The sequence below is a fragment of the Xyrauchen texanus genome, chromosome 10, assembly GCF_025860055.1.
Source record: "Xyrauchen texanus isolate HMW12.3.18 chromosome 10, RBS_HiC_50CHRs, whole genome shotgun sequence".
In the NCBI taxonomy this organism is placed as follows: Eukaryota; Metazoa; Chordata; class Actinopteri; order Cypriniformes; family Catostomidae; genus Xyrauchen; species Xyrauchen texanus.
Genome location: NC_068285.1, coordinates 41,186,955 through 41,213,781, shown reverse-complemented (window position 1 = coordinate 41,213,781; position 26,827 = coordinate 41,186,955). Strand labels below are relative to the sequence as shown.

General features: G+C 38.8%; 1 protein-coding gene across 1 annotated transcript in view; it reads right to left on the bottom strand.

Annotated features, from left to right (window-relative positions):
- Positions 1-26,827, bottom strand: part of LOC127650734 (regulating synaptic membrane exocytosis protein 2-like) — a 126,284-nt gene that overhangs the window by 70,041 nt on the left and 29,416 nt on the right. The window contains exons 2-8 of the mRNA XM_052136341.1: positions 21,119-21,996; positions 9,288-9,352; positions 5,312-5,431; positions 3,737-3,836; positions 1,563-1,686; positions 409-455; positions 209-318 (exon numbers count right to left, since the gene is read on the bottom strand). Coding sequence (XP_051992301.1) covers positions 209-318; positions 409-455; positions 1,563-1,686; positions 3,737-3,836; positions 5,312-5,431; positions 9,288-9,352; positions 21,119-21,996 — 1,444 coding nt within the window. The remainder of the gene's footprint in view (positions 1-208; positions 319-408; positions 456-1,562; positions 1,687-3,736; positions 3,837-5,311; positions 5,432-9,287; positions 9,353-21,118; positions 21,997-26,827) is intronic.

Sequence of the window (26,827 nt, the reverse complement as noted above, 5' to 3'; positions counted from 1 at the left end):
GTACCAGCAAACTTCTGAAGATGTAGTGAAATAACCTCTAAACCTCAAAGCTAGCACCATCTCATTGGTGAAGAGCTCTTATACACCATCCTAATCTTATGTAGCAGGAAATTACCTCTTGAATCCTGAGGTGACCGGCCAATGAAAAGCAAAGGGACTAGAGATGTACCATATGTGCAGTGCATTAGAGTGCATGCAGGGTACTCACCGAGAGCTGTCCAGACAGATACTGATGGGTGTCCCGGAGCATGCCAGGACTCACGGGGGACGTGACAGAGATGGACGGTCCCATTTTTTGGGATTCAAAGGAACTTGAACCTAGAATGGGTAAAAATAGGTCAAATGGGTGGCTTAGATATTTCATTTGCACGCTTCCACTAGTTTTTTTATTTGTAGAATGAAACTCACTTGATTCAAGTTGTCCATGTGTGCTCTCTGGTATTCTAGGAACATCTCTACATGACAAGAGAGATTAGCATTCAAAGACAGCAGTAGGATTTATGTAAATGAAAACTATTAAGTGCACTATCTAACGATACTAGCGATACAAGGCGATATATACACAATTCTGGTAACACTTCAAAATAAGATTTACATCTGTTAACTATATTAATTAACATGATCTCAGAATAAACTATACTTTGAGAGCATTTATTAATCTTGATTAATGTCAACATACACTAGTACATTATTAATTAAAAGCCATACAATGATTACATATTAACATTAGTTCATGCATTTTGAACATAAATTATGCACATAATGAACAATAGTAGTAGAACAATGAACAATAGTATATTCAAACATTAGCATTAACCAAGAATAATCAATGCTGTGAAAAAATATAGTTCATTGTAAGTTCATGATTCTAAATTCATTAATTAATGTTAAAGAATAGAACCATATTTTAAAAAGTTACCAAAGTGCCAAAACACTTTTTGCAGTTATGACACATATTCATCATTGATATGTCTATAGAACAATTCACTGAAACGGACATTCACAGAAATGAATCAAACTCACCAACCCTATCAGCTTATTTGCTAATGGCGTTTAAATCAGAGATGCTATAAAAACATCTTTGTCCTGTACTCGTGAGTCATAACACTTAGAGTCTTAAGGAAACGTATTATTGGCCAAATAGAAAGCACATTCACATCACTGCCATATTCACAATGTCCCTTATGTTGCCATCAAAATAATATTGAATATATCAAAAATATGAAATACACCACAGAGCCCTACAAGGTAAACCTGAGCATTAACTGTACACATGTTGCTTCTAGATTCTTTGTTTTGTGGGATGCCTGCACTGCATATGAAAGACACATACGTGAACTCCTATACGTGTCAAGCTGCCTTCCTGAAGCACAGACCTGAGACCCAAAGCACTGCCTAAAATAAGCCTTCAGTGAGTGAACTTGAGCTGTATGAGTGTGTGAGCATCTACATGTTAAGCTCCCACGGGCCATCCTTCTTCATCATGTGCCATTGTCAAGGAAATGCGCTCTACGCCCTGATCTGACATGCAGAGTAATGATCCGTCAGCCGCTTGAACTCACCCTATGGGCCGTGAGACCACCAGCTCCACCTGCGGCTCAGGCTTGGATTCTAGAATGATATTGTAAACTTCCTTGAATGTGGCTCCCTGCAAGACCCTCCTGTTCCACTCTAGAACCTGATCACCTGAGGACAGACACAATACAATGTGTCTACAACATGGAATATATTCAGTCTTTGTTCTAATTGCACTTACACTGTGAACGCACTTATGCTGAATTTACAAAACAAGATTTTATGCTGATTTTTGCTCGCCGACAGTTTTGTGTCACTGACGTGTCGCCGATGTCTGAGAGATATCTAGAATGTTAAATATCTGGACCTGTCTGTGACTCCAAATCGTGCAATGTGAAATATGTTTTGACTGAATACAACAGCAGCATTGACCTACAGCTAGTCCTGATGTACCTGCAACAGAACATCAACTAGTATGACTGCGGTATCAAGAACGTCTCATTGGACTGAAGAAATGGAGGAAAAATTTGTGGAACATTGATTTGATGTTTCCTCTGAACTGTAGCACAACCGGGTGGAGAATGAGAAGAGTTGGAGAGAAATTGCCAATTCTCTTGGACAGTCAGGTAAGCAAATAGGTAGATTTTTCAGTAGGAGCTACTTATTTATATTGTAACCAATAAAATATATGATGCCTTGAGGCGATTCAAAACATACACATCATATCTGAAATGCATAACATATGATCATGCATTTGTTTTCGTATCTCGTATCACTTCTTGTGTGTACTCTGTTGTGAAACGTAATTTGGAGTCCAGGCAGAGTCGTCTGGGATTTGTCAATAGTGAAATGTTTTGTAATGTGTTCACCCCTGTTGCAGATTCGTCGTGTAATTTGAAAACGCTACGACTTCAGTGACAAGACCGACAGTTTCGTAATATGAACGGTACCACAATCCGATGTCTTTGAAAGTCGTGTAGTGTGTAGTCATTAGCTGTAAAGATGTAAAGTTGAATGAAGTTTCAGTACTTGTATATTTAACAACTTTTTGCTGGAATAACTGGAATTGGGTTAAGAACTTTCCAACACATTATGAAAACTTGGAAGTATAGTGGCGAACTGTCAGCTACGCGAAGAAATGTGGTAGAAATATCTTGAATGATCGTGATCGGAGATCACTAAAACGCTTGGTGAAGTCACACTGAAATTGACAGTAGAGCTCACGGCTATGTTTAACAGTGAAAGTAAGAGTATTTCCTCATGCTCAAGAACTTACAGGATTGGGACTAAACAGCTTTGTGGCCACAAGAAAGGCACTTGTTAGTGAGGCTAATCAGAAAAAACAACTTTCTAGGGAGCATAAAGACTGGACTGCGGAGCAATGGAAAAAGGTCATGTGATCTGATGAGTCCAGATTTACCCTATTCCAAAGTGATGGGCACGTCAAGGAAAGAAGGGAAATGTATGAAGCGATGTACCTGTCATACATAGTGCCCACTGTACTAGCCTCTGGAGGAAGTGTTATGATCTGGGGTTGCTTCAATTGGTCAGGTCTAGGCTCAGCAATGTAATGCAGCAATAAAATGAAGTCAGCTGACTATCTGAATGTACTGAATGACCAGGTTATCCCATCAATGGATTTTTTCTTCCCTGACAGCACGGGCATATTCCAGGACAACAATGCCAAGATTCATCTGTCTCAAACTGTGAAAGAGTGGTTCAGGGAGCATGGGGAATCATTTTCACACATGAATTGGCCACCACTTTGTCCTGACCTTAACCCCAAAGAAAGTCTTTGGGATGTGCTGGAGAAGACTTTACGGAGTGGTTTGACTCTCCCGTCATTAATACAAGATCTCGAACCAAAAATGTATACAACTCTGGATGGAAATAAATGTTGTGATGTTGCATAAGGTTGTCGAAACAATGGCGCGAGAAATGCACGCCGTAATCAAAGCTAAAGACCATCCAATGAAATATTAGAGTATGCTACTTTTTTTTTGGCCAGGCAGTGTATATGTTTTTGATATGAGATGTACTAACAACAAATGCGCAAACTAAAATTGCGAAAACAAAAACACCAGAAAGGAAATAGTGTTTGTTGAACCCAAATTTGACTGGGTCATTAAGGTTAACTCTAAAGCATGCTAACAAGCAAATACCGAATATCATCACAACAGCACAGAAAGTGTTTAGTCGTTATCTTAATGGGTGTGTTCACCTGGTCTCAGATGGCCGACAGTATCTGCCAGACTTCCTTTCTTCACCTTCGTGATGAATGCACAAAGTCTCCCAGACTCTGTCATCTTCCCTCCCACCACCTGCAATAGAAAACGGACACTCAAAATAAAATATGCACTACATGAAATGTCACTGAAATGTGTAAAACCTACATTTCATAAGGGGCAGTTGAAGTTGTATTTTTCTGCTCAAATGGTGCTAATTTCTGTGAAAATGGGTTATAATACTTGGGTCGATAGAGTAACTTTTCTCTTTGACTGATATGATTGCCAGTTAACAATTATAACATCTGGCCTTAAGGGCCCGATAGGAACTTGGCAGTAAGGGCCTGATAGGGAGTTGTATGCTGGGTTAAGGTCCAATTTGCTAAATGTTGTAACAAATACCATGTGTTCCAACAATGCAATTATAAGACTGGTAGTTTCTGTGCAGGATGCTGATTGGTCAATACAGTCTTGAGGAATCTGCAAAACACTTGTAATCCACATCACAGCGCAGCATCCATAAAATAAAATGATGTTGTTAATGTTACTATATCAGGAACAACGTATATCTTTTAGTGGAATGATGGCAAATTTTAACAATTTTAAATGATTTTAAAGAAAATGTGTGATCTATTTTGTGTCCTAAAATCTTTGTAAAAATTGTTTTTTAGGTTGTAACCGTATTAAAAAAGCAGTAAGGCACTCAAGTCGTGCTGTATTGCAAATATAGTCACTGTTAAACCTTTTGCCAAACGTGTTGTACCAAACAACAGCCTTATATAGCAATGGGGAGTTGACTTACCCTAGTATCAGGACAGGACACAAACAATAGACATTTCTGCATTAGTATGTTTGATGCATTTATTAAAGGGTTAGATCACCCAAAAATAAAAATTCTCTCATCATTTCACATTCACCCTCATGCAATCCCAGATGAGTATGTTTTTCTTTCTTCAGCAGAACACAAATGAAGATTTTTAGAAGAATATTTCAGCTCTGTAGGGCCATACAACGCAAGTGAATGGTGACCAAAACTTTGAAGGCCCAAAGCACATAAAGGCAGCATAAAACTCCAGTGGATTAATCCATATCTTCTAAAGTGATCCAGTTAGTTTTGGGTGAGAACAAACCAAAATATAACTCATTTTTCTATGCATCTTGCCATTGCAATCTCAAGGCATGATCATTATTTCAAGCTTGATTACACTTCCTTGTGCTTGAGGCATTTGTTTCTCACCCACACCTATTATATCGCTTTTGAAGATATGGATTTAACCACTTGAGTGGAATGAATAACTTTTATGCTGCCTTTATGGGCTTTTTGGAGCTTCAAACTTTTGGCCACCATTCACTTGCATTGTATGAACCTACGGAACTGAGATATTGTCCTATAAATCTTCAGTTGTGTTCTGCTTAAGAAAGTCATATACATCTGGGATGGCATGAGGGTGAGAAATAATGAGAGAATTTAAATTGTTTGGGTGAACTATCCCTTTAAATTGTCTTTTGCATGGCTTTGTAATTAGTGAACTTTGACAGGATATGAGTGTATCTGATTGGACATCTCTTACCTTCAGGCCAAGCAATGCCCCTGTATCTCGGGGCACTGTGCCATCTTTCATCCGTTTGTTTAGCACTACACGCCCTATTAGGCGCTCTCCATCTTTGGATGGTTGCCATGTCACCGGGTGCTACAGGGTCAAAGTGACAATACACCTCTGGTTTTAATACAAGCATCCACACTGCACATTACACACACGCACATGCACACAAACTCATGGGTTAAAGGAGGAAGGTGTTTCTGTGAAGACACAAACCGTCTCTACTGTCCATTAAAATGTCATGTTAAAGAAAGGAATAGTTGCAGTTCAGTATAGTAGCATTTTATCAGCTTAGAAGGAAAACAGAATGACATGAGATTGAATAAATTATGACAGATTTTTTTGTGGGGGGTGGGGGAGTAAGCTATCAATTCAGTGGAATTTGAAAACAGCATGTAAGTATTTGTATCCAAAGAATTTTAATTGTTGGGAGTTTTCCTTCTGTAGCGGTCAGTTTGTGTGTTCAACAAGAGTGGACACAGAAGACAGCACAAGGTGATGATTACCAAGAACAGCATTCTGTGGACAACAACTTTCAACAGTGATATACACTCACCTAAAGGATTATTAGGAACACCTGTTCAATTTTTCATTAATGCAATTATCTAATCAACCAATCACATGGCAGTTGCTTCAATGCATTTAGGGGTGTGGTCCTGGTCAAGACAATCTCCTGAACTCCAAACTGAATGTCAGAATGGGAAAGAAAGGTGATTTAAGCAATTTTGAGCGTGGCATGGTTGTTGGTGCCAGACGGGCCGGTCTGAGTATTTCACAATCTGCTCAGTTACTGGGATTTTCACGCACAACCATTTCTAGGATTTACAAAGAATGGTGTGAAAAGGGAAAAACATCCAGTATGTGGCAGTCCTGTGGGCGTTGATGCTAGAGGTCAGAGGAGAATGGACCGACTGATTCAAGCTGATAGAAGAGCAGCTTTGCCTGAAATAACCACTCGTTACAACCGAGGTATGCAGCAAAGCATTTGTGAAGCCACAACACGCACAACCTTGAGGCGGATGGGCTACAACAGCAGAAGACCCCACCGGGTACCACTCATCTCCACTACAAATAGGAAAAAGAGGCTACAATTTGCAAGAGCTCACCAAAATTGGACAGTTGAAGACTGGAAAAATGTTGCCTGGTCTGATGAGTCTCGATTTCTGTTGAGACATTCAGATGGTAGAGTCAGAATTTGGCGTAAACAGAATGAGAACATGGATCCATCATGCCTTGTTACCACTGTGCAGGCTGCTGGTGGTGGTGTAATGGTGTGGGGGATGTTTTCTTGGCACACTTTAGGCCCCTTAGTAACAATTGGGCATCGTTTAAATGCCACGGCCTACCTGAGCATTGTTTCTGACCATGTCCATCCCTTTATGGCCACCATGTACCCATCCTCTGATGGCTACTTCCAGCAGGATAATGCACCATGTCACAAAGCTCGAATGATTTCAAATTGGTTTCTTGAACATGACAATGAGTTCACTGTACTAAAATGGCCCCCACAGTCACCAGATCTCAACCCAATAGAGCATCTTTGGGATGTGGTGGAACGGGAGCTTCGTGCCCTGGATGTGCATCCCACAAATCTCCATCAACTGCAAGATGCTATCCTATCAATATGGGCCAACATTTCTAAAGAATGCTTTCAGCACCTTGTTGAATCAATGCCACGTAGAATTAAGACAGTTCTGCAGGTGAAAGGGGGTCAAACACAGTATTAGTATGGTGTTCCTAATAATCCTTTAGGTGAGTGTACATCAGTGCTAAAATACACCATTTTTCAAAAGTTTTGTCACAGTAAGCGTAAACATTATTTGTAGATTGCTTTTAGAGTGATAAAACTGCTTACTAATCCTATCTGTGTGAAGTTGAATCAAATATTACAACCTTGTTGCCATGACGACGTAATGACGGTAAACCCTGTAATCGATTTTAGCACACTAAAATCACTTAGAACATAAGATTGATCACACTTAAATAATGTTAACATGTATGTTTTTGTCTTGTGGCTATACCTTTGAAATAGTACATTAGCCTTTCATTGTAAAAGTTAAAAGTGGCATGATCACAAAGTGAAATAAGCTCTCACTTCCTTCAGAGTCAGAGTTTTGCTTTTTCTAAAATAATCAAGGAACGAATTGAAATTATATTCTGTGGTTCTCAACATTGTGCTACAAATGCTTTTGATTGAGCTTAAAGGGATCGTTCACCAAAAAGGAAAATTCCCTCATCATTTACTCACCCTAATGCCATCCCAGATGTGTATGACTTTCTTTCATCTGCAAAACACAAATGTTTTTTTAAAGAATATTTTAGCTCTGTCAGTACTCACAATGCAAGTGAACGGTGACCAAAACTCTGAAGGTCCAATAGGGAGATAAAGGTAGCATAAAGGTAATCCAAGGGACTCCAGTGGTTTAATCCATGTCTTCAGAAGTGATATGATAGGTATGGGTAAAAAAAATACAGAAAATCTACATTTTCACTTGTACTTCTACATTCTGGTGTTAAGTGACTTTCACTTTCACATTCAGCCACCTACTGGTCGAAGCTGATCAAAGGTGGAGATTGATAGTAAAAAAGGACTTTAATATTTATTCAATATTGATCTCCCACACCTGTTATATCGCTTCTTTTTGGACCTTCCGAGTTCTGGTCACCATTCACTTGCATTGGACCATGGATCAAAGAGTTGAAATATTCATCTAAAAATCTTTGTTTGTGTTCTGCAAAAGAAATAAAGTCATACACATCTGGAATGGCATGATGGTGAGTAAATGATGAGAGAATATTTGTGGGGGGGGTGAACTATCCCTAAATTTGAGTGAACCTGGAATATTTCTTAAACTCATTTTTGACCAAAATGCTAGACAGGGCACTGTACAACTGAGGTCACAACTTGTTGAATTATTCCATTATACCTGGAGAGGACATGGTCAAGGTGTAAGAAACCAATTTAAAACCAATTCAGGGTTTGATTTTAAATGACAAATTTTGGTACTGTGTTGGTTTGCCACTTGATGTCCAAAATAAAATTTGGGTCCTGAAGCAAAACCAGATCAATTCATTAGTAGGCTACAGCAGAAAAGCAAAGTAAACTGTGCTCACACCCTCAAGCAGCATATATGTAACATGTTTTATAAACTATTGCAAAATATGCAGTGAACGAACAGCTAAAACAAAAGACAGGACAGCAAAGGACAGCGTGAAGTATGAGACAATGAAAAGGGGAAAAGAAAAACAACTGTTTAGTGCAAGATTGATTCCCACACAAGACTAACCCTGTGTTTAACCTAATAGCGTAGAAAAATCAGGAAATCCCAAAGGTGGAAATAAGTGTGGAAAGGTGAAGTGACCAAGTGAGGAAAGCATTGCAATCAGAATGGAGCGTTCGCCCGCTTCGAGAAGCATGCAGCATATGGAGCAAAACAGATTCAAGGGGTTTGTCATTAATTGTTTGGGGTGTTAGGATGTTACCACTTTTCAGCCAGAGATAGTGGAGCAAAGCAAACAAGACGGTTCTCCTCTCATTTGAGAGGAAGTATTAGTAGAGACCCCTCTAGGGTCAGAAAGAGATAGTGAGCGAGCCGAGCAGGTCAGTTGTGAGGTCACAGGAAGTGAGAAACAGGCTGTAGGAAGTTGTCTCAGTACCTTGTTGCTATGGCTATGCTCCTCGTTTAGCGTGGTGCTGCTGCACGTGTCAACCCCTGAATCTTTGACCTGCAGCTCGCACCACTCCGCCTCCTCCTCGAGGGAATGGTCCCAAAATCGCACCACTGTCTTTTGTCTCTCAGACGGGGCGTAATTGGTGTCCAAAAAATATGCCTGCTCATATGTTTTTCTTTTTCCCCTTTGAATGTCGCCTATAAGTTATGGATGATATAAAAAAGGAGGAGAAAACACATGCAGAGGTCAATTAAACGAGGGGGAAATGCCTCACCATAGACAAAGAGGAGACCTCGCTATGCCAAGACGCATGGTCCCACCAGTGACCATCCATATCTCCTGATAGAAAAGGCAAACACGCACTCTTGTGTAAACAGGAATGAACTTACATATTTAAAATGCAGACCAACATTAATTTACTCACACACTTCTATAACAAGTGAATGCTTACATGATTATTTTCTCTTTTAACATTTACCTATTTGCAAATTAAATGAAAATCAACAGTATAGATATCAACACCTGTTTACATAAAGCCAGCATGAACCAGGAGACCATAAGTACCCTAACTTTGAGTAGGTTACAATTTACAATCTACGTAGAGGATCAAAATGCAGAGAGAGCATGTCAATAAATGCTTTGATACTATGTTGAACGGCCAAGGATGTCCAAGAATATGTCTATAACATGTTTCAGTATCATAGTAAACAATGCTATGATTAGGGGTGAGTGAAATAAGCAATAATCACATGTTTTATAACACATTACTCACCCCTAAGTAGGATGTTATCTATTTCTGACTGCGTATGATTTGGTACAATTGATGTCATACTTTTTATTATCTGCAAAACAAAACCAACTTTTACAAGAGACTGCCTAACCTCATGAAAAAGGCCCTGAAGGCCCAAGTCAGTGGTTTAAGGTTACACTGCTCATTCAATATAAATGATCAGCATCAGTCTTTATTTGATTGGCTGTTTTACACGTGATCTATGGAGCAAGAGCTGACACTGATATTAACAAGGTGTTCCTCTGCAATTTCAGGGCAATGAGACAATCTTCAGAGTATAATCTGGCATATTATAAACGTGTTAAAAAAACTGTATTTTTACATCCCACAAAGAATGAGTGGGATGTATTATGTACTACTGTTGTCGGTTGAGTTGGGGGTCACACGTTTCAAGTAACATTTTACATTAGGGTTGGCCAAAATAAAAAAACGTTATCAATAAATAAATAAAAATCATTCTAAAATATGTCTAACAAGTGTTGTCATGATACCAAAATTTCAGTAGTTGAAACCGATACCAGGAAAAGTTTCAGATTCTCGATACCAATTTCGATATCACAGAAAAATAGATATTAAACACGTTTCTTTAGCCTATAAAAATTTCATTTTTTTAAGTTTCCTTTAAGTTATTTTCAATTAATTAAAACATTGTTTCAAGTTTTTTAAAGGGTTAGTTTACCCAAAAATAAAAACTCTCTCATCATTTACTCAACCTCATGTCATCCACAGTAACCTGAACTTTGAAGGTACAAAAAACACAAAGGCATTATAAAAGTAATCCATGTGACTCCAGTGGTTTAATCCATGTCTTCATAAGAGACATGATAGGTCTGGGTGAGAAACAGATTCATATTTAAGTCCCGTTTCACTGAAAATCAACACTTTCAATTCCACAATCTGGTGTGGAAGTGACTTTCAGCCACCTATTGGTTGGGATAGGTCAAAGGTGGAGATTGATAGTAAACAAAATGACTCACCCACACCTATCCTATTACTTCTGAAAACATGGATTAAACCACTGGAGTTTTATGGATTACTTTTATTCTGACTTTTTGTGCTTTTTGGACCTTCTGAGTTCTGGTCACCATTCACTTACACTGTGAGGACAAACAGAGATAAAATCTTAATTTGAGTTCAGCAGAAGAAAGAAAGTCATGCACATCTGGGATGGAATGAGGGTGAGTAAATGATGAGAGAATTTTTTTGGGGGGGTGAACTATCCCTTTAAGTAGGACCTAATAAAATCAGTTTCATTTGTTTTGAAATTCTATAGTTTTTCCCCCAAATTACGCATTTTCCAATTTTTTCCTAAATTCCATGTTTTAAATTTTAATTAAATTTCATAATCAAATCAATCAAATGAATCCAAACATTAATCAAATAAAACACATATGAAATAGAACAACAAAAATCTCTCAAAATAATCCTCACAAAATAATCTGAAACACAACATTGGTCTTATTTTTGTCAAATAAACTGCTGCACAACAGCGCATCACATTATTAACGAAAACACTGATGAAAGCTTCTGTTCAGTACAACAGTACTCTTGCTTGTGAGATACAAGTTCAATAATAATAATAATAATAATTATTATAATAAATTATACCAATCAATTTTATATTGAATCAAACTTTTATTTTGACGTTTTTGTTAATTGAACTATTACTCTGCTTCTGTGTTTTTGACAGTATTTTCACACTTCCAGATAAGACGTTGGTTATATGACCAGTATGGTTATTAAAGCACAAAAGAATGCAATTTAATTATACAAATATAAAGTCTGCAGGCACTGCATGTCACAGTAAATGAGCACTCTCTTCTGTGATCTACTACAATAACCACAAAGTGCAAGGCTTATAAAATGGGGTGTTTTTAGCAAAAAAAAGCAGCTTCACACATTCACTTTGCAGTGTGCAGCACATGCAGACTTTATATTAATTTAATTAAATCACATCCATTTGCGGTTTAATAATCACACTAGGACATATCACAGTTTTAATTTGATTAATTGTCCATTTCTGCATAAAAGGAGTATCAGAACACACATTCAAATGCATGTGAGCATTTAAAAGCAGCCGGGTGTCAGTCACAGGTGGGGATCGAGCTGAGACTGAGCTTGGTACTACCAGTACTGTAAAAACATTGGTATCATTACATCTTTTAATTTTATTATCGACCTGGTACCATAGTACCTGTACTTTTGACATCACTAGGTGTAAGGCAATAAAATAGCACATTACTTTTAAAAGTAATGTTCCCCAACAGTGACTGTAGTTCTTTTTTTTTTTCATTTGTATCAGCATGACAAGTACATAAGGCTTAGCAGGCAGATGGGATTTGACAAAGACACACCTTACAAGTAGAAAACCAAACACAAGGTCCCGTTCACCACAGATCTGTGTTTACCATCAGTTCTGAAGGAACAATACATTTGAAGCTATCTGTTTGATAATATGAAAAATATGTGTATTATCCATCCTTAACATCAGCTACTTCAGTGTTATATTTCAAAGGCAATACATACATAATAAAATAAGGGAAAAGGCAAAGTAGCCTACTATATGGTATATACACATTAATACCACACAAATCTGATTATAACCATCAACATTGCATCATTCTGCCCCCAATTTCCCTGCCAGCATGTGGTAATATCTGCACTCTACTACGTCAAGACTAAGCATTGTAAAAGTAAGCTTATGTTAGCAGACATTCCTCTTGTCTTAACATACACCATGCCTCACAAACCAGAAGCACTTGCCATTCTTCCAAGCTCCTTCCCCAGCGTCTTCAAGAAAAAGGATCTGTTCTGTGTAGTCCAAATATATTGTTGATAATCTGTCTTTACTGCACTAGCCTTTTATTCGACCGCATCCACCAAGACGATGACCAGAACTCAGTTGCTTCTCCTGAAATCACACCTTAGTCAACACTTCAAGGTATGTCCCCTATTTAGGACACGTTAAACCCAACCATCTACCATCTACTTTTTTGAGCACTTCCCCCGGTATATAGCTCCTACCCCCACTCTCTCTCTCTCTCTCTCTCTCTCTCTCTCTCTCCCATTGCTCCTTCATGCCTTAGAATAATGAGCTTACCATTATTCTTGTAAGCCAGCTCAAACACCCTGCCCTACATAGTCCCTGCATCACAACGGATAGTTTCCCAGAGTTTACCGGGCTGATCCCTGACTCTGAGCACCCCTAAAGCTTGCTCACGGTTTGACCATCCCAGGCATGGGCCTCAACCACTTGTGAACAACCACAACCAGCAAACTACTCCTGATTTTTTTGTAATCCAAACCTTGTAAATGGATTATCCTGAAAGTAAAAGTTCAGTGTCAAAAGCCAACAATACGTTAAAAGTCCTCATTTTTTTGGGGAGAAATACTCCAAAGTACACAGCAGTAAAACAATCAGAGTAATGCAATTGTTTACGGCGCAACAATAATATCCACATACCACCATTTTCCCGGGCTTCACACAGCGTAGCGTCTCGGTGTGCACCTCCACCAGTTTGTTACTTTGACCAAATCCTTTTCTCTTTTTCCAAGTGGGGAGGGAATTGAGTACTTTAAACCAATCAGATCTACTTGTCAGTTACAGACTGACATACGTCCAATGACACCCGATGGAAAGATAAGCTCGTCAGAGATCAGGCTCCTTCCTGTCTACAGTCAAGAGCTGTGCCCCTCTTCTGAGGTCAGATAGAGTTATTGGGTGTTCTGGCTAGGGATGTGCAAAACTAAATGTTTACAAGATTAGCTAATTTGTGGGTTGCCTGAATGACAAATCAGTTGACTAATCACTCTTAAAGAAACTGTATAGAATTAGGCTGGTTTCAGATTCATCAGACACTTATCGGACACAATTCTGTCAAATAAGCATACTTGCATTCAAAAAAGTGGCATTCAACTGATCAGAATGTATAGTCAGGACATTAATAGCATGCAAAATTACTATTACAATTTGAAAAAAAAAAAAAAAACTTAAACTACTTCAAAGATTCTCATCCAAAAATCCTCCACGTGCAGCAATGACAGCTTTGCAGATCCTTGACATTCTAGCTGTCAGTTTGTCCTGATTCTCAGGTGACATTTCACCCCACACTTCCTGTAGCACTTGCCATAGATGTGACTGTCTTGTCGGGCACTTCTCACACACCTTACAGTCTAACTGATCCCACAAAAGCTCAATGGGGTTAAGATCCATAACACTCTTTTCCAATTATCTGTTGTCCAATGTCTGTGTTTCTTTGCCCACTCTAACCTTTTCTTTTTGTATTTCAATTTCAAAAGTGTCTTTTTCTTTGCAATTCTTCCCATTTGGTTGCTGGGAAGCTTTTGAAACATAACCTTGTGAAAGTGAACCAGAACCATGAAGAAAATGCAACACTAACTATTTTAGCCCATGTTTTGGAACAAATCAAGTCTGAAAATGCCCTAAATCACTCTATTACAATTGTTTATGCTCACGAGGTACTCCTGTTGTTATTTCTGCGAGCTCTAGGTGACATGGAATCAGAGAGAGTGAGTGTTGCAGTGAGTTGGTATGCTTGTCACCCCTTCACCATTTTTATAGCGGCAAGTGAGACAGTCTGCATGTGTGACACCCTCTGAGTTACTCGTCCTACTCAACCTTCTCCAAGTGGGATTCGAACTGCTGATCCCTGGCATGGGAGACAGACACACTAACAAGGAGGCTATAAAAGCCATTCACACTGCACAGCAAACACGTACCTGCTGGCTACTGTTACACTAGTATGGTGCTGGCTTTACCGGTATAGCACATATAATGTACCTTTAGCCACCTCAACACATATGAGTTTTGGCATCCCCTTGTATGAACCCCATGTTGAGAGCCACTGAGCTAGACAGAGTGAAACAAAACGGAACATAATGTAAGGGTCTTGAGATGACTTGTTGGACAAACATTGGAATATTTTTTAACTTGACACGGCATATAAAAACCCAATGCATCTGAATGTTTATGCTGTTGGGGTGGTGCTTTAAGGAGATTAATTAAAAAATGCAATGTTTAAGAGAGGGTTTTACCTTGCAAACTTAAAATATATATGATCAGATTGACCTCACTAACAGGTCATGATGGTCATGAAGACATCCACCATGACCTATCCCTAGTTCAGGCTAGGTAGAAAGGATTGTGACCCCCTCCTTAGTTCAGGACAGGGATTATAACCTATCTCTTGTGCAAGCTATTCTTTCTGACAGAACAACGTGGCTTCACTAACATGAGTCTTTTTTAACCCTAAATCTAAGTGTCTATCCCACAGACCGTAGCTAAAATTCCAAGACCATACAATGCAGAATGGGAGACATAGCTGCTAAGCAACATTTAACTGATGTATTCTGTTGTGTAAGAAAGCAGACAGAAATGGAGAGACCAGTAATTTGCAGGATGGAGGCATGAGTGTGCATATCTTTGGGTCAGTTAGTGTCTTACATTCTTTTAAATTCTGCTTCACCCCAGCGTCTTGAGTGTATTAAGTACTGGCCATGTTGCATGCACTGGTGCAATTTCACTCTCTGACCCTGACATGGAAGTTACCCTCTACTGCAATGCTGCCAGGACTCCCTGTCTCCGCAGAGGGAGGACAGCCTGGGGGGAGCTCTCTGATACTACTCCTGTGCAAAGAAGCTTATCCAATTGAGCTAATTATAGCCCTGACAACATCATCTAGAAACATGGGATGCATCATACAGGATAGAAGGAAAGTGCAGGAAGAGGTGCAGGGTGATGCATGACTCGTTGAGGGATCTGTGAGACCAGCCTCATTTAAAGCATTACAGAGGCCGAAGGGTATCCCAGCAAACAGAAAGAACCTAGCTTAGTGTCTGTGTCTGCTCACAATGTAATGTAATGACAGTTGTTTAGTATCAGCATGCCTGGATATGGTACAACCTTGTTTTAGTTACACTAACTCAAATGCTTAAGCACAAAAGAGTTAATTACTTGAGCCATAAAGGTGTTTAAATTATCCTTTTGTGTTGGGACTACTTTTTTAGGAGGAGGAACTTCTGGTTATGCATTACCAATGTACATTTCTGTAATTGGAATTTGAAAAACTCAGCTCCATGCAAACAGTACTTTACAGATACAGTTACAGCTGGGAAAATAATGATTAATTGTGATCTTTGATTAATTCTATATTGATTTTTTTAAATTCCAAAATGGATTATTTAGTCTATGCATTTTTTCAGAGGATGCTCGTAAAGATCCTATTATTCATATAAATGAGATAAGCCAGTATTGTCCATCCAGTGGGTTCATCCAAGCAATTCCAAATATAAGTGTTTCTTTTATTAGTAACAGACTGATCTCAAACCATTAAAACATTTAAATAAATCCAGCTTTGCTCTTAGTTCATCTTGTCAGACCAACATGACGTGACATTGTCAGGTCACTTGAGGTCATGGTATACTCACTTTAGATGACCTGTAGCAAAAGCTGTATGAGTTCATCATCTAACAAGAATGGACTTGATGGTGAATGACAATGCATGACTATGCCTTCTCAAGCACGACACAGTGTTCCCATTCACACTCTAGCATCTAAAGCCCAGCTTGCATTACATAATTAAACCGGTTTGAATAATGAAACACTGTGCATGGTTTAAAACCCTGAGCATGTGTCACACCTCAAGTAATAGTCAACATCAGTGGATTCTCCTAAGATTTACACTATATTCAGAGGTGAGAGCCCATGGAATGAAATCCAACCTACAAGTTATCTCAACAGCCCCAAAGCACTGAAAGTAAACCGTAACTATAAGAGCATTACCAAGAGACATGACAATTGTACTGAATCGCAGGAGAATGTAGCAAGCTTGCAAGTCCCCAAACTTCATCTTCACATCTTCTTTTTTCCTATCTGATTGTGTTGCGGATGTCACATAATGATTGTTTGCACTATTGCAAAAGTTTAGTGGAAGGACAATGCACTTACAATCACACAAACACCCACTCTCACGGTCCAGTTTGTTAAGGTTATCAAAATTATGCCGAAAACAGAAAGAGTATAAAGGGGATTTACCCAAAAAATTAATTCTGTCATGTTTGACTCGCCTTTGACTCACACTTATGTCTCCTAAGTAGGGATGAGCAACATGAACAAAATTCTAAATCACGGTATAGTGTGTCAGATTGAGTGCTATAATCCAAAAACATTAGAAGATGGCACCTTTTAATGCAAAAATATATCCCCTCCCCTTTGACTTGTTTCGAAGACATCCCACGTTCTGTGTGTTCATCGTTCTCCCTGTTTGTTTGTCTCTCTCACTGTGCAGCCAGATGAAGTGTCACACAGATATTTACATACTGTGACAAAGACAGTACCAGAGGTGGGTAGTAATGCACTACATTTACTCCGTTACATTTACTTGAGTAACTTTTTGAAACATTTTTTACTTTCAGAGTAGGTTTAAAAGTTGGTACTTTTTACTCACTCAAGTACATTTCTAATTCAATTTTTTTACTTTTACTTCTTTACTTCTGGAGATCCTGCCGTTACATTACTGGGTTTAATTTAAATTCATGTGTAATTTATTGAAAGATTATTGAATGAGACTTTTACAAGAGTGGAAGTTCACACAGCTATGTGCGCTGAGCCGCTGTCACAGACTGTCACTCAAGTCATCAGTGCAGCAGCATCAAGCTCTTCAAACAAAGTGAAACACTTTCCTCGCTCTGCACAGTGAAAAAAAGAATAGTTTTGTGATGCAATGCCTTCATTTAACACTAAGACAAGCGGATATTTCAAGATAAAAATCACAGCTCCAACATAGGCAGCACGTTGAGGTAAGATTTGGCTCTAATTCTAATGCAGAATTTCTGTGTAATGAGATGGTCATTTACAGGGTGATAATGTCACTGGGCTCTTATGACATCAGTTTTTAAGTGTACATTTTTAAATCAGTGCAGCAATATATCAGTGTACATTGTCCCGCGTCCCACATGTCATGAGCTGTATTTACACATTTACCTTGTGCCCTTGTGGGGGTACTGGAAACTATCGCAGCTACTTCAGGCGGAATAACTGTATAAATCCATGTAAACATCCAAGTTAAGTGTAAATCAATGCCATTCTTATGATCGATAACTGGAGCGCGAACAGATAGCATTTCTGCGCGCACACAGCGAGGTACACGGGCACGCGTGTGTGAGATGTGTGGGTGCGAGGCGATCGTATGGTGAAGACAGCCTGGCTGTGTCCACAATCGTTCACTCGTTCACTATTTCCTATAAAGTGAATGGCAGTTAGTGTACTATATCTCAGCAGTAAGTGAACAAAATAAGTGAATTCAGATGCTGATGGATACACCAAGTGTCGGAGCTCTTGGGCTGTCTCAGAAAACAACCTCATATATGACATTTTTAAATGCTTGGGCCTTGTTATTCTTATTAAATAATATATTAATTCAATAAATCTTCATTCTGTTTGTAATTTTTTATATATACTGTGTGTTAATATAAAGAGTAAACACATTTTATCAAATAAAGAGTTCATTTTAAAATGTATCTGTATGTTTTGCCTCTATATATGTTATTATGTTATTTTAATCCATTAATGATTAGTCAAAAAGTAATTTACTACATTCAGCATGAAAGAAAACATGAAGTGAAGGAAGCAGCTCACACGTCTTCCCCGCGGTGGATTGTGAGCAATTAAATGGTCAGCACTTATATAGCGCTTTTTTTAAACTTAGAGCGCTTTACACTGTGTCCCAATCACGCATCCACACTCACACTCATACACCAATGGCGGCAGAGCTGCCAAGCAAGGCGTACACTTGAAATTAGAGTGCATTGTGGGTAAGAATGAGTGTACAAAAGTAGAGAACGAGTGTCTCACTCAGAATTCAGACACTCCTACAAAATGGCTGCAGCGAGGGTTCAACGTCTGGAGTTGATACCCTACTCACTAGGCTGCATTTAGAGAGTGGCGGTACTGCTGTACAGAACTAATGATCTAAATACTGATGACACTGAAAACTGTAACTACACTGAAATAAGAATCCACACAGGACTTAAAAGCTATTATAGTGAAAGAAGGCATTAAAGAAGCATGATCTTGCTTTGGTTTATATTTCAGCATGATATATAATGTCCTTGAGGAACATTTTCATGGTTTCACTGTAAAAATTTAAAGAAATGTTTCCAAACCTCTCTTATTGACAAATTCACACAGATCTGACAAGAAATTGTATTCTCATTATTTACTCACTCTCATGCCACCTCAGATGTGTATGACTTTCTTTCATCTGTTGAACTCAAATGAAGATTTTAAGAATAATTTCTCAGCTCTGTAGGTCCATACAATACAAGTGAATTGGTGGCAACATTTTAAAGCTAAACAAAATCACATAAGTCAGTATAAAAGTAATCCATAAAACTCCAGTGGTTAAATCAGTGGTTATCTTCAGAAGTTATGTGATAGGTGTGGATGAGAAACAGATCACTTTCACATTCTTCTTGTGTTTTTGGTGATTCACATTCTTCTCTGCATATTGCCCCCTGCTCTCTAGCAAAATATGACATAACTATTGATCTGTTTCTCACCCACACCTATCATATCACTTCTGAAGACATGGATTTAACCACTGGAGTCTTGTGGATTACTTTTATGCTGCCTTAATGTGCTTTTTGGAGCATCACAATTCTGGCGTACAGAGCTAAAATATTCTTCTAAAAATCTTAATTTATGTTCTGCACATATGGGATCAGTAAATGATGAGAGAATTTTCATTTTTGGGAATCATCTCTTTAAAGTGATAGCTCAGCCATAATTTAATATTCTGTCATTTCCCTACCTTAATGTTGTTCCAAACCCATGTGACGCTTTGTATTATGTGTAACACAAAATATGTAAGACAGAATGTTTGGAATGTCAGTCTCTTTCACCATTCAATTTAAAAATATGGAGAAAAAACACATTCACTGAAAGTAAATAGTGACTCAGACTCATTGTGATGCATGGAAGAAAGATAGTCATATGGGTTTGGAACAACATGATGGTGTATGATGATAGAGTTTCCATTAATAATAATACAATTCTGTAAATCATGTTAAAAGTGTATTATGTAATGGAATATAGTCTATTATTTCATTTGTGAAAGTAACGAGTTACTACTTGAGTACTCTTTTAATTGGATACTTTCTCTCTTACATTATTTATGTTAGTACTTTTACTTCTACTTGAGTAATTATATATTTAAGTAACTGTACTTTTACTTGACAGTACAGAAGATCAGTTGACACTTTATACCGTCACCATACTATCCAATGCTACTCTTAAACATATTCTTTTGTGTTCCATGTAAGTAAGAAATCCTATGGGTTTGAAGTTACATGAGGGTAAGTAAATGATGACAAAAACATTTTTGTTTGTTTTTTAAATGAAAAAAAAAAAAACATTGGGTAAAATATCTCTATCTTTTAATTAATTACAAGTTTATAAATATGAAAAATTAGGAATGGCATTTTGCCGAAATTATAAAATCATGGTCTAAACATGTCTATATAAAACAAATATTGTAAGGACATGACAACTGAACAACTTTTTAATGAGGACTGCATGCAGACCAAACTGATATGCTGTCTGCATCAAACAGGTTTTAATCAACAAATGTTATCATTATGCTCCTTAATTAAAGAGCCTCTTCGAGCCTGCATTTAAGTCAGACTCAGCAAGGTGACATCATTGTCCACAGCATCATAACTTCCTCCTCATCAACATTGCCAACAAGCTGTGCTCTGCCAAGCCTGGCTTTTACAGAAGTGGAGAACTGAGTAAAAACAATAAAAAGTAACCAACATGATTTAAGATCTTCGATGTCAAACCTCAATATTCATTCATCTGGCCGATGTTATATTGTGCAGTAAGTAATTACATGTTTATGTTATGCAACTTCCTACGCAACTACTACAACAGTATTAGCCTCTATGCTGTTCCCACCTGCTCTGGTGACCTTGTGTAGAATAAAATATTTTTTAGACCACTGATGAGACTTGTGCAGTGGCAGATCAGATTTGGGGCTGATCTTAAACCTGCTTAGAAAGCTACTTGGATGATATGATTGTACATAATTTTAAACACATTTTGTCGAAAGTCCACTTCCTTTCTTTTAGTATCTACATTTTTAAGCAGAAAAATTACAGAGTGCACCTTTGTCTTCCTTATGTGTCTAACGCCGATTACTAAGGATATGAGCTTCTAACAAGACTTAGACATGAACACCTAAACACTCTCTAAATAGTGCAATGTACTCATTTCATTCAGAGTCAGCAGCATGTACCTTTTTCACTGATGGACTCACTTTCCAGGTCCACGTCTTCACAGCTTGTGTACTCCGGAGTGGTAGCCAGCTCCTCCTCCGAGCTACTGAAGCTACCCATGGTTCTGAGCTTGCCAATACGCTTGCTACGGTTGGGTCTGGGTGGCGGAGGTCGAACTGATTCGGATTGGTCCGAGCTTAAAGAGTCATTTCGCAGCATGTTATCCATTTTGTCCCATTTGTTCCAGCACATGGCTGAGCTAGGATCCAAATGATGCTGTTGGGGTTTGTGTTTTCTTGCAGGATCTCCCAGCCCTCGCCGGCTGTCGCCCAGCACAGGGCTGCGGTGTGGCGTTGGTGGGCTATGGTTGGATGTCCGATGTCCTGGTGAGTTCCTGTCCACCGAGTACGAGCGTTGACTTGGGCGGCCCAATAGAGGGAGGCGAGACTTCCGCTCATCAGGGCCATGCAATGGCTCGTTAAGTTCTGTGTAGGCAAGCGAGACGTCGCTATGGCGGCGTTCATGCCGAGCCCGTGACACCTGGGCGTGGATGCGCATCTGCTCCTCGTAAGGCTGGGGTTTGACTGGGTAGCGCGCCAGGTTGGGATCGCTGCGGTATCGGGCTTGGTACTCCTCTTCACGGCGCCTCTGGATTTCATAGTCGTCTAACTGGCCATCCAAATGCTGGCCTTGGGAGTGCCAGCGTCCTCGACTGTCTCGATAACCACCCACCTCGTCATACATCCTTGAACTCCTTGGCGAATGGCCAGGGTCCCGTCCGTAGTCTGACGGAGAGCTGGGCATGCCACCTTCAGCCGGGGCATACTGCAATCCTCCTTTCCCTTCCCTTTGGTTATACACAGCGTTTGGATCCCTGGATGCTGATGGGCTTCTTTTTCTACAAATGTAAAAGGAACAAGGTATTTGTGAGAGGCCAATATTGTGAGGCACAGCAAAATAAAGAACTACAATCAATCATCTTGTTTTGTCAATTCAAGCAATTAATAGTAGTGACATGCATAACTATATAGATATTTTCAATTGACTAGTTGGCGAAATAGCCTACATAGACCACAATTTAAAAATATTTGGAATCTGACATCAATTGAGAATGCACTGTTAAAAATTGTGGTTTTGTTACAAGAGTGGTGCTTTAGTGGCTGTTGTAGCAGTGATTTAAAGCCGATGTATTTAGAGATGCAAGTTCTCCGAGTTGGATTAACTGTTAGACTGTTAGCATGCTAAAGCTAAGGTAGCATGCTAAAACCCAAGAAACTGCATCTCTAAGGTCATCCTCTTTAAAGTACCACCGCTTAAAAAATGAAAGGTAAAAAGTATGGATAAACCCATCTGGCAAGTTAAATAATCAACTTGTTGATTGACAGGCAACAAATTGGCTAGTTGACTTTCCTGACCCATTCCTAATTTATACCTACCATTGTTAGCAGATATGGGCAGCTGTGCTCATACTAGTCACAGACTAAATTGCTCAACGCCACCAGTAGTAACAAGTTCATAGCCCACAATTCTAAGCCCACTAGGCTTCATGGTTTATGTCATCAAGCATCACTGTTGTTGCAGTCCTGGAGCTTTTACATTTTGAGGAGCCCACAAGGACTGTGAAGCAATGAGAGTGGACTGCTGAGTAAGGTTCAAAGGTCTGGGACTTGTCTGCCATAACAGACATTCAAGCCATGGCTTTCATAGTGGTTAGCGTGTAAGGGCAGAGTGTCCAGCTATGGACAGATTCACGATGAATAGTGTGTCACACTGAGTTAGAGAGACATTCACTGCAGTGCCAAGACACGTTTAGTTTCCTCCCTTTCTCTCTCTCTCTATAACAGCGTCATATCATCCAGGCCAGTCTCAACTACAGCAGATGTTGGTACTCTACCCCACTCTGTGTTTAAAAAGAGACAATGGCATGGGTGGGTGTTGCAAGCTATCTGGGATGACACGTTTACTTCACTATGATTGCAAGTATCGCTATTAGTTCAGACTTAGGGTTAGAGATTTGAACAAACACCTAACCCTAAGTAATAAACTTAGGCAAACTTGCAGACAATAAAAAAGGGCTATAACAATGTTTTACATAGAAGTAGGGGACATAAAACATATCAAGGGACCAGAATATCATAGAGACTTGGGGGTTGGCTCTTTTGCCTTGGCAAGTAAGAAAAACTCAAGCATCTCAGGACATCTCAGAACAACCAACAAGAGCACTCTATTATTGTAGCAATGGGTTTTGTGAAGGCAAGTTCATCTCAAATCTAAAAATCAAGCTGCATTTTATTAACACTGACAACACATCAAATGATTGTACATCATACAGAGTTGTACCATATTCCAGTACTAGCCGCTCACCATTAATACTTAAAATTAGTGATTGACCGATATGGGTTTTTAAATGGCCGATGCTGATGCCGATATCTTGAGAGCAGGAAGCCCAATAGGTCAATGAAATGCCATTAAATATGATATCACACAATTTAATAGGATTCAGTTAACTTTTACTTATAATTATTTTCACTCAATTTCAATCACAACTTCAAGTTTGTAAAAATAGATAAAATAATTATTTATTTTTATAGTAAGATAGATGGGAGATATAAGCTTCTCCTGGCTGGTTTAGTATTATTTGGTTATGAATAAAAAATTATATCTCTATATTTTTTAACCTTTTTAATATATTCAAAATATTTAATGCATAAGGTACAAATCTAGTTAAAAATAATTAAGCCATGTATTCCACAGTTGTTCGCTACATGAACATATGGGAAGAATGATATTTATTTACCAACTTAACAACTTATATTTTAAATTTTTGTTTTAACGAACAGGGTGTCCAAAAATGCCATCTTCACTTAATTTTTAGAAGCTAGCTAAAAGTGGTTATAATTCTAAATTATTAATATGGGACCCAGCCAGGTTTATTATTATAATGATTATTTGAGGATTAGATTTGTTTTATACAATATATCGTAAAGTCGTATTTACTTTACCTTCACCTGGAGCTTTTATTTTGATGGAAAAAGTGCAGTGTGATTTTGACAGTTTACAGTTTTCCTCATAAAATGTCTGGTGAAACTCTGTCACCACCTTCTTTTTTATGAAAGGCCTTCTGTGTTCAGTTTTTAGATTTGTATAATAAATTGTAGTGGAGGATATGTTTGGAATTGCGTGAAGAAATGAACCTGCAACATTCGGCTTTCACGGTCTACAGGAACCGCTCTGAGATGCTGACAAGGCCAAGATAGCCTTATTTGAGTGTCACAGACTGACCATCATGCAACATTAGTGAGCCAGAGGGACACAGTTTTGATATCCGGTGATATAATACACACTTTACAGGAATAAATCACTGGATTTGTGCACGTTTTGTGTGGTAAATGAATTAACTATTTGCAGACAATAAATGATTGAAGTTTTATTGCTATCATTACACAAGACAGTTAAAAGTTACAGGGAAGTGTGTCTGACTAGACAACATATGTTTAATAGTTAAATATATTCATACAATATATACTATATAATATATTTTTAATAAAAACCACTGTTCTGCTGTGGATTTGAGGCAAAAGCGGCTAGATAAATGAAGTGTAAATTCCACATCATGCTATCACTTGATGTAAACAGCCTGAAACCTCAGCACAAACATGATAAGCTCTCTTAAATCTGTACTGTTGGCTCTGTGAGGGTATTACCCAGGCGTTATAATTACTTCTCTGAACATCTGTACGCCTGTCACAAAACTGTCAACTAAGCAGCATTCCGTGAGGAGCACTCAACTGTCACACAAATGCTGCACAGGCAAAAAAAAATTAAAAAATCCAAGGCCATATTCGAGCGAGTTGTGTGTCCACAAATCCCTCTGCGAGCACACTCTACCACACCATACACGATGCTAAAGACATCCAGCAAGGGGGAAACCAGGTCAATGCTACAAGAACAGCAGCAATGCTGCTTTAGTGTAGAAGGCTACTAGCTTAGCATCCCTAGCCATGCTGCTTCGTTCCCCCACGAACACACTCTCAATCACATGGCACCATTACAATGCATGAAGGACCCCCTGCTGGCAGGCCACATCAGAGCGAAGAGTCGATTCTAGAAAGACTTAGAAAGCCGAGATGAGCCGAAATGTGCCGAAGGGCCGAACTTGCAAGGAGCAAAGGCTTATGGGAGTGGAGAGTGGTGTTACAATTTAATGCTGTTTAACAGGCTGTATATAGCTGGAGGTCAAGTGCGACTTTACCATGCAAGGAGGATTATGGTACTTAGCTGATTACTGGCTGCCTGGCAGTAATTGCCTACCAATGGTTGGGACTGGAAACTCCTTTTCTGATGTAGTGCACAGTGCTGGGAAAGCTACTTTGAAAGATGTTCATAAAGTAACCTTTATGTATTTAAAGTAGTTCAACTAAAGTCAAGGTAGCCAATTGAAAAAGTCATCCTGATCTCATAGAATCATGCTGCTAAACCTTAATCTTTTGCTAAATCTTTTCTTTGTACTTGTGGCACTTTCCAGGTGACATGAACACTAGAGGCGCTAAAACAAAAATAACTTGTAAATCCTTTCACACAAGTAGTAAAACTGCAGATTGTCAGTTCATAAACACTTACTTTTCACCCTGTTTAGCCATATAAACTCTTGCGCATGACTTGTAAGGCGATACATATTAACATTTGCATTCCAAAACCAACCATATTTACAAGCTTGTTTGAGCGCGATGGAGTGGTGTGGTGTAGTGGGCTAAAGCACATAACTGGTAATCAGAGGGTCGCTGGTTCGATCCCCACAGCCACCACCATTGTGTCCTTGAGCAAGACACTTAATCCAGGTTGCTTCGGGGGGGATTGTCACTGTAATAAGTGCACTGTAAGTCACTTTGGATAAAAGCGTCTGCCAAATGCATAAATGTAAATGTAAATGTGCGATAAAACTGCCCGGTGGCTCAACAGAGTGTTTCACTTGCAATGCCTAGGACGAGTCCTGAACACGCAAAGTCAAAAGTGTCATAACAGCACCGTAAACTGACATTGTTGCTTTAGCAATTACCCTTTTCTTTTTATGACACTAACGGGTATGTTTAGGTTTAAGATTTTGGTAGGGAGGTACATCTTTACATCTAAAATTTGATAGAGCATTAACCTTAGGTGGTGTTCACACTTGGCATGTTTGCTGCAGTCCCAATCCGAGCGTGATTGTTCTTGGTGCCTCCCGCAGCGTTGGTGTGGTTTCAGACTAACTTGTGATTCTGTAGAACACCAGTGCTTTTCATAGCAGCAAACAGCACCACCTAAATACATTTCTTTAATAAAAAAAGCATCTAATGACACACACGGGCGATTCGTTTTTTTAATCAGTTAATTTGCCATCTGAAAAAACTGATTTACTAAAATCAAATGGACTTCTCAACACTACATATGAATCAGTGAATCGTTATTTTGAACCAAATGACCTGAATCATATGAAGTTTGTATGGAAGGCAGTTTAAGCAGTCATAAGGTTTTTTCTTTAATTTGCTCAGTTGTAAAGCTGTGTGCCCAATGCACTGTTGCATTAAAAATGATTAAATGTTCCACGTGTTAAACCGCTTCTGTAAAAGCTACAATTTTTTGAAAACAGTTGAACTGCTATCACGCTACTGAAAAATGTAATACATTTAGTTAGTTACTCCCTAAAATTGGTAGTACAAGACAGTATTTGAGCATAATCAGAGGTTGCGCTA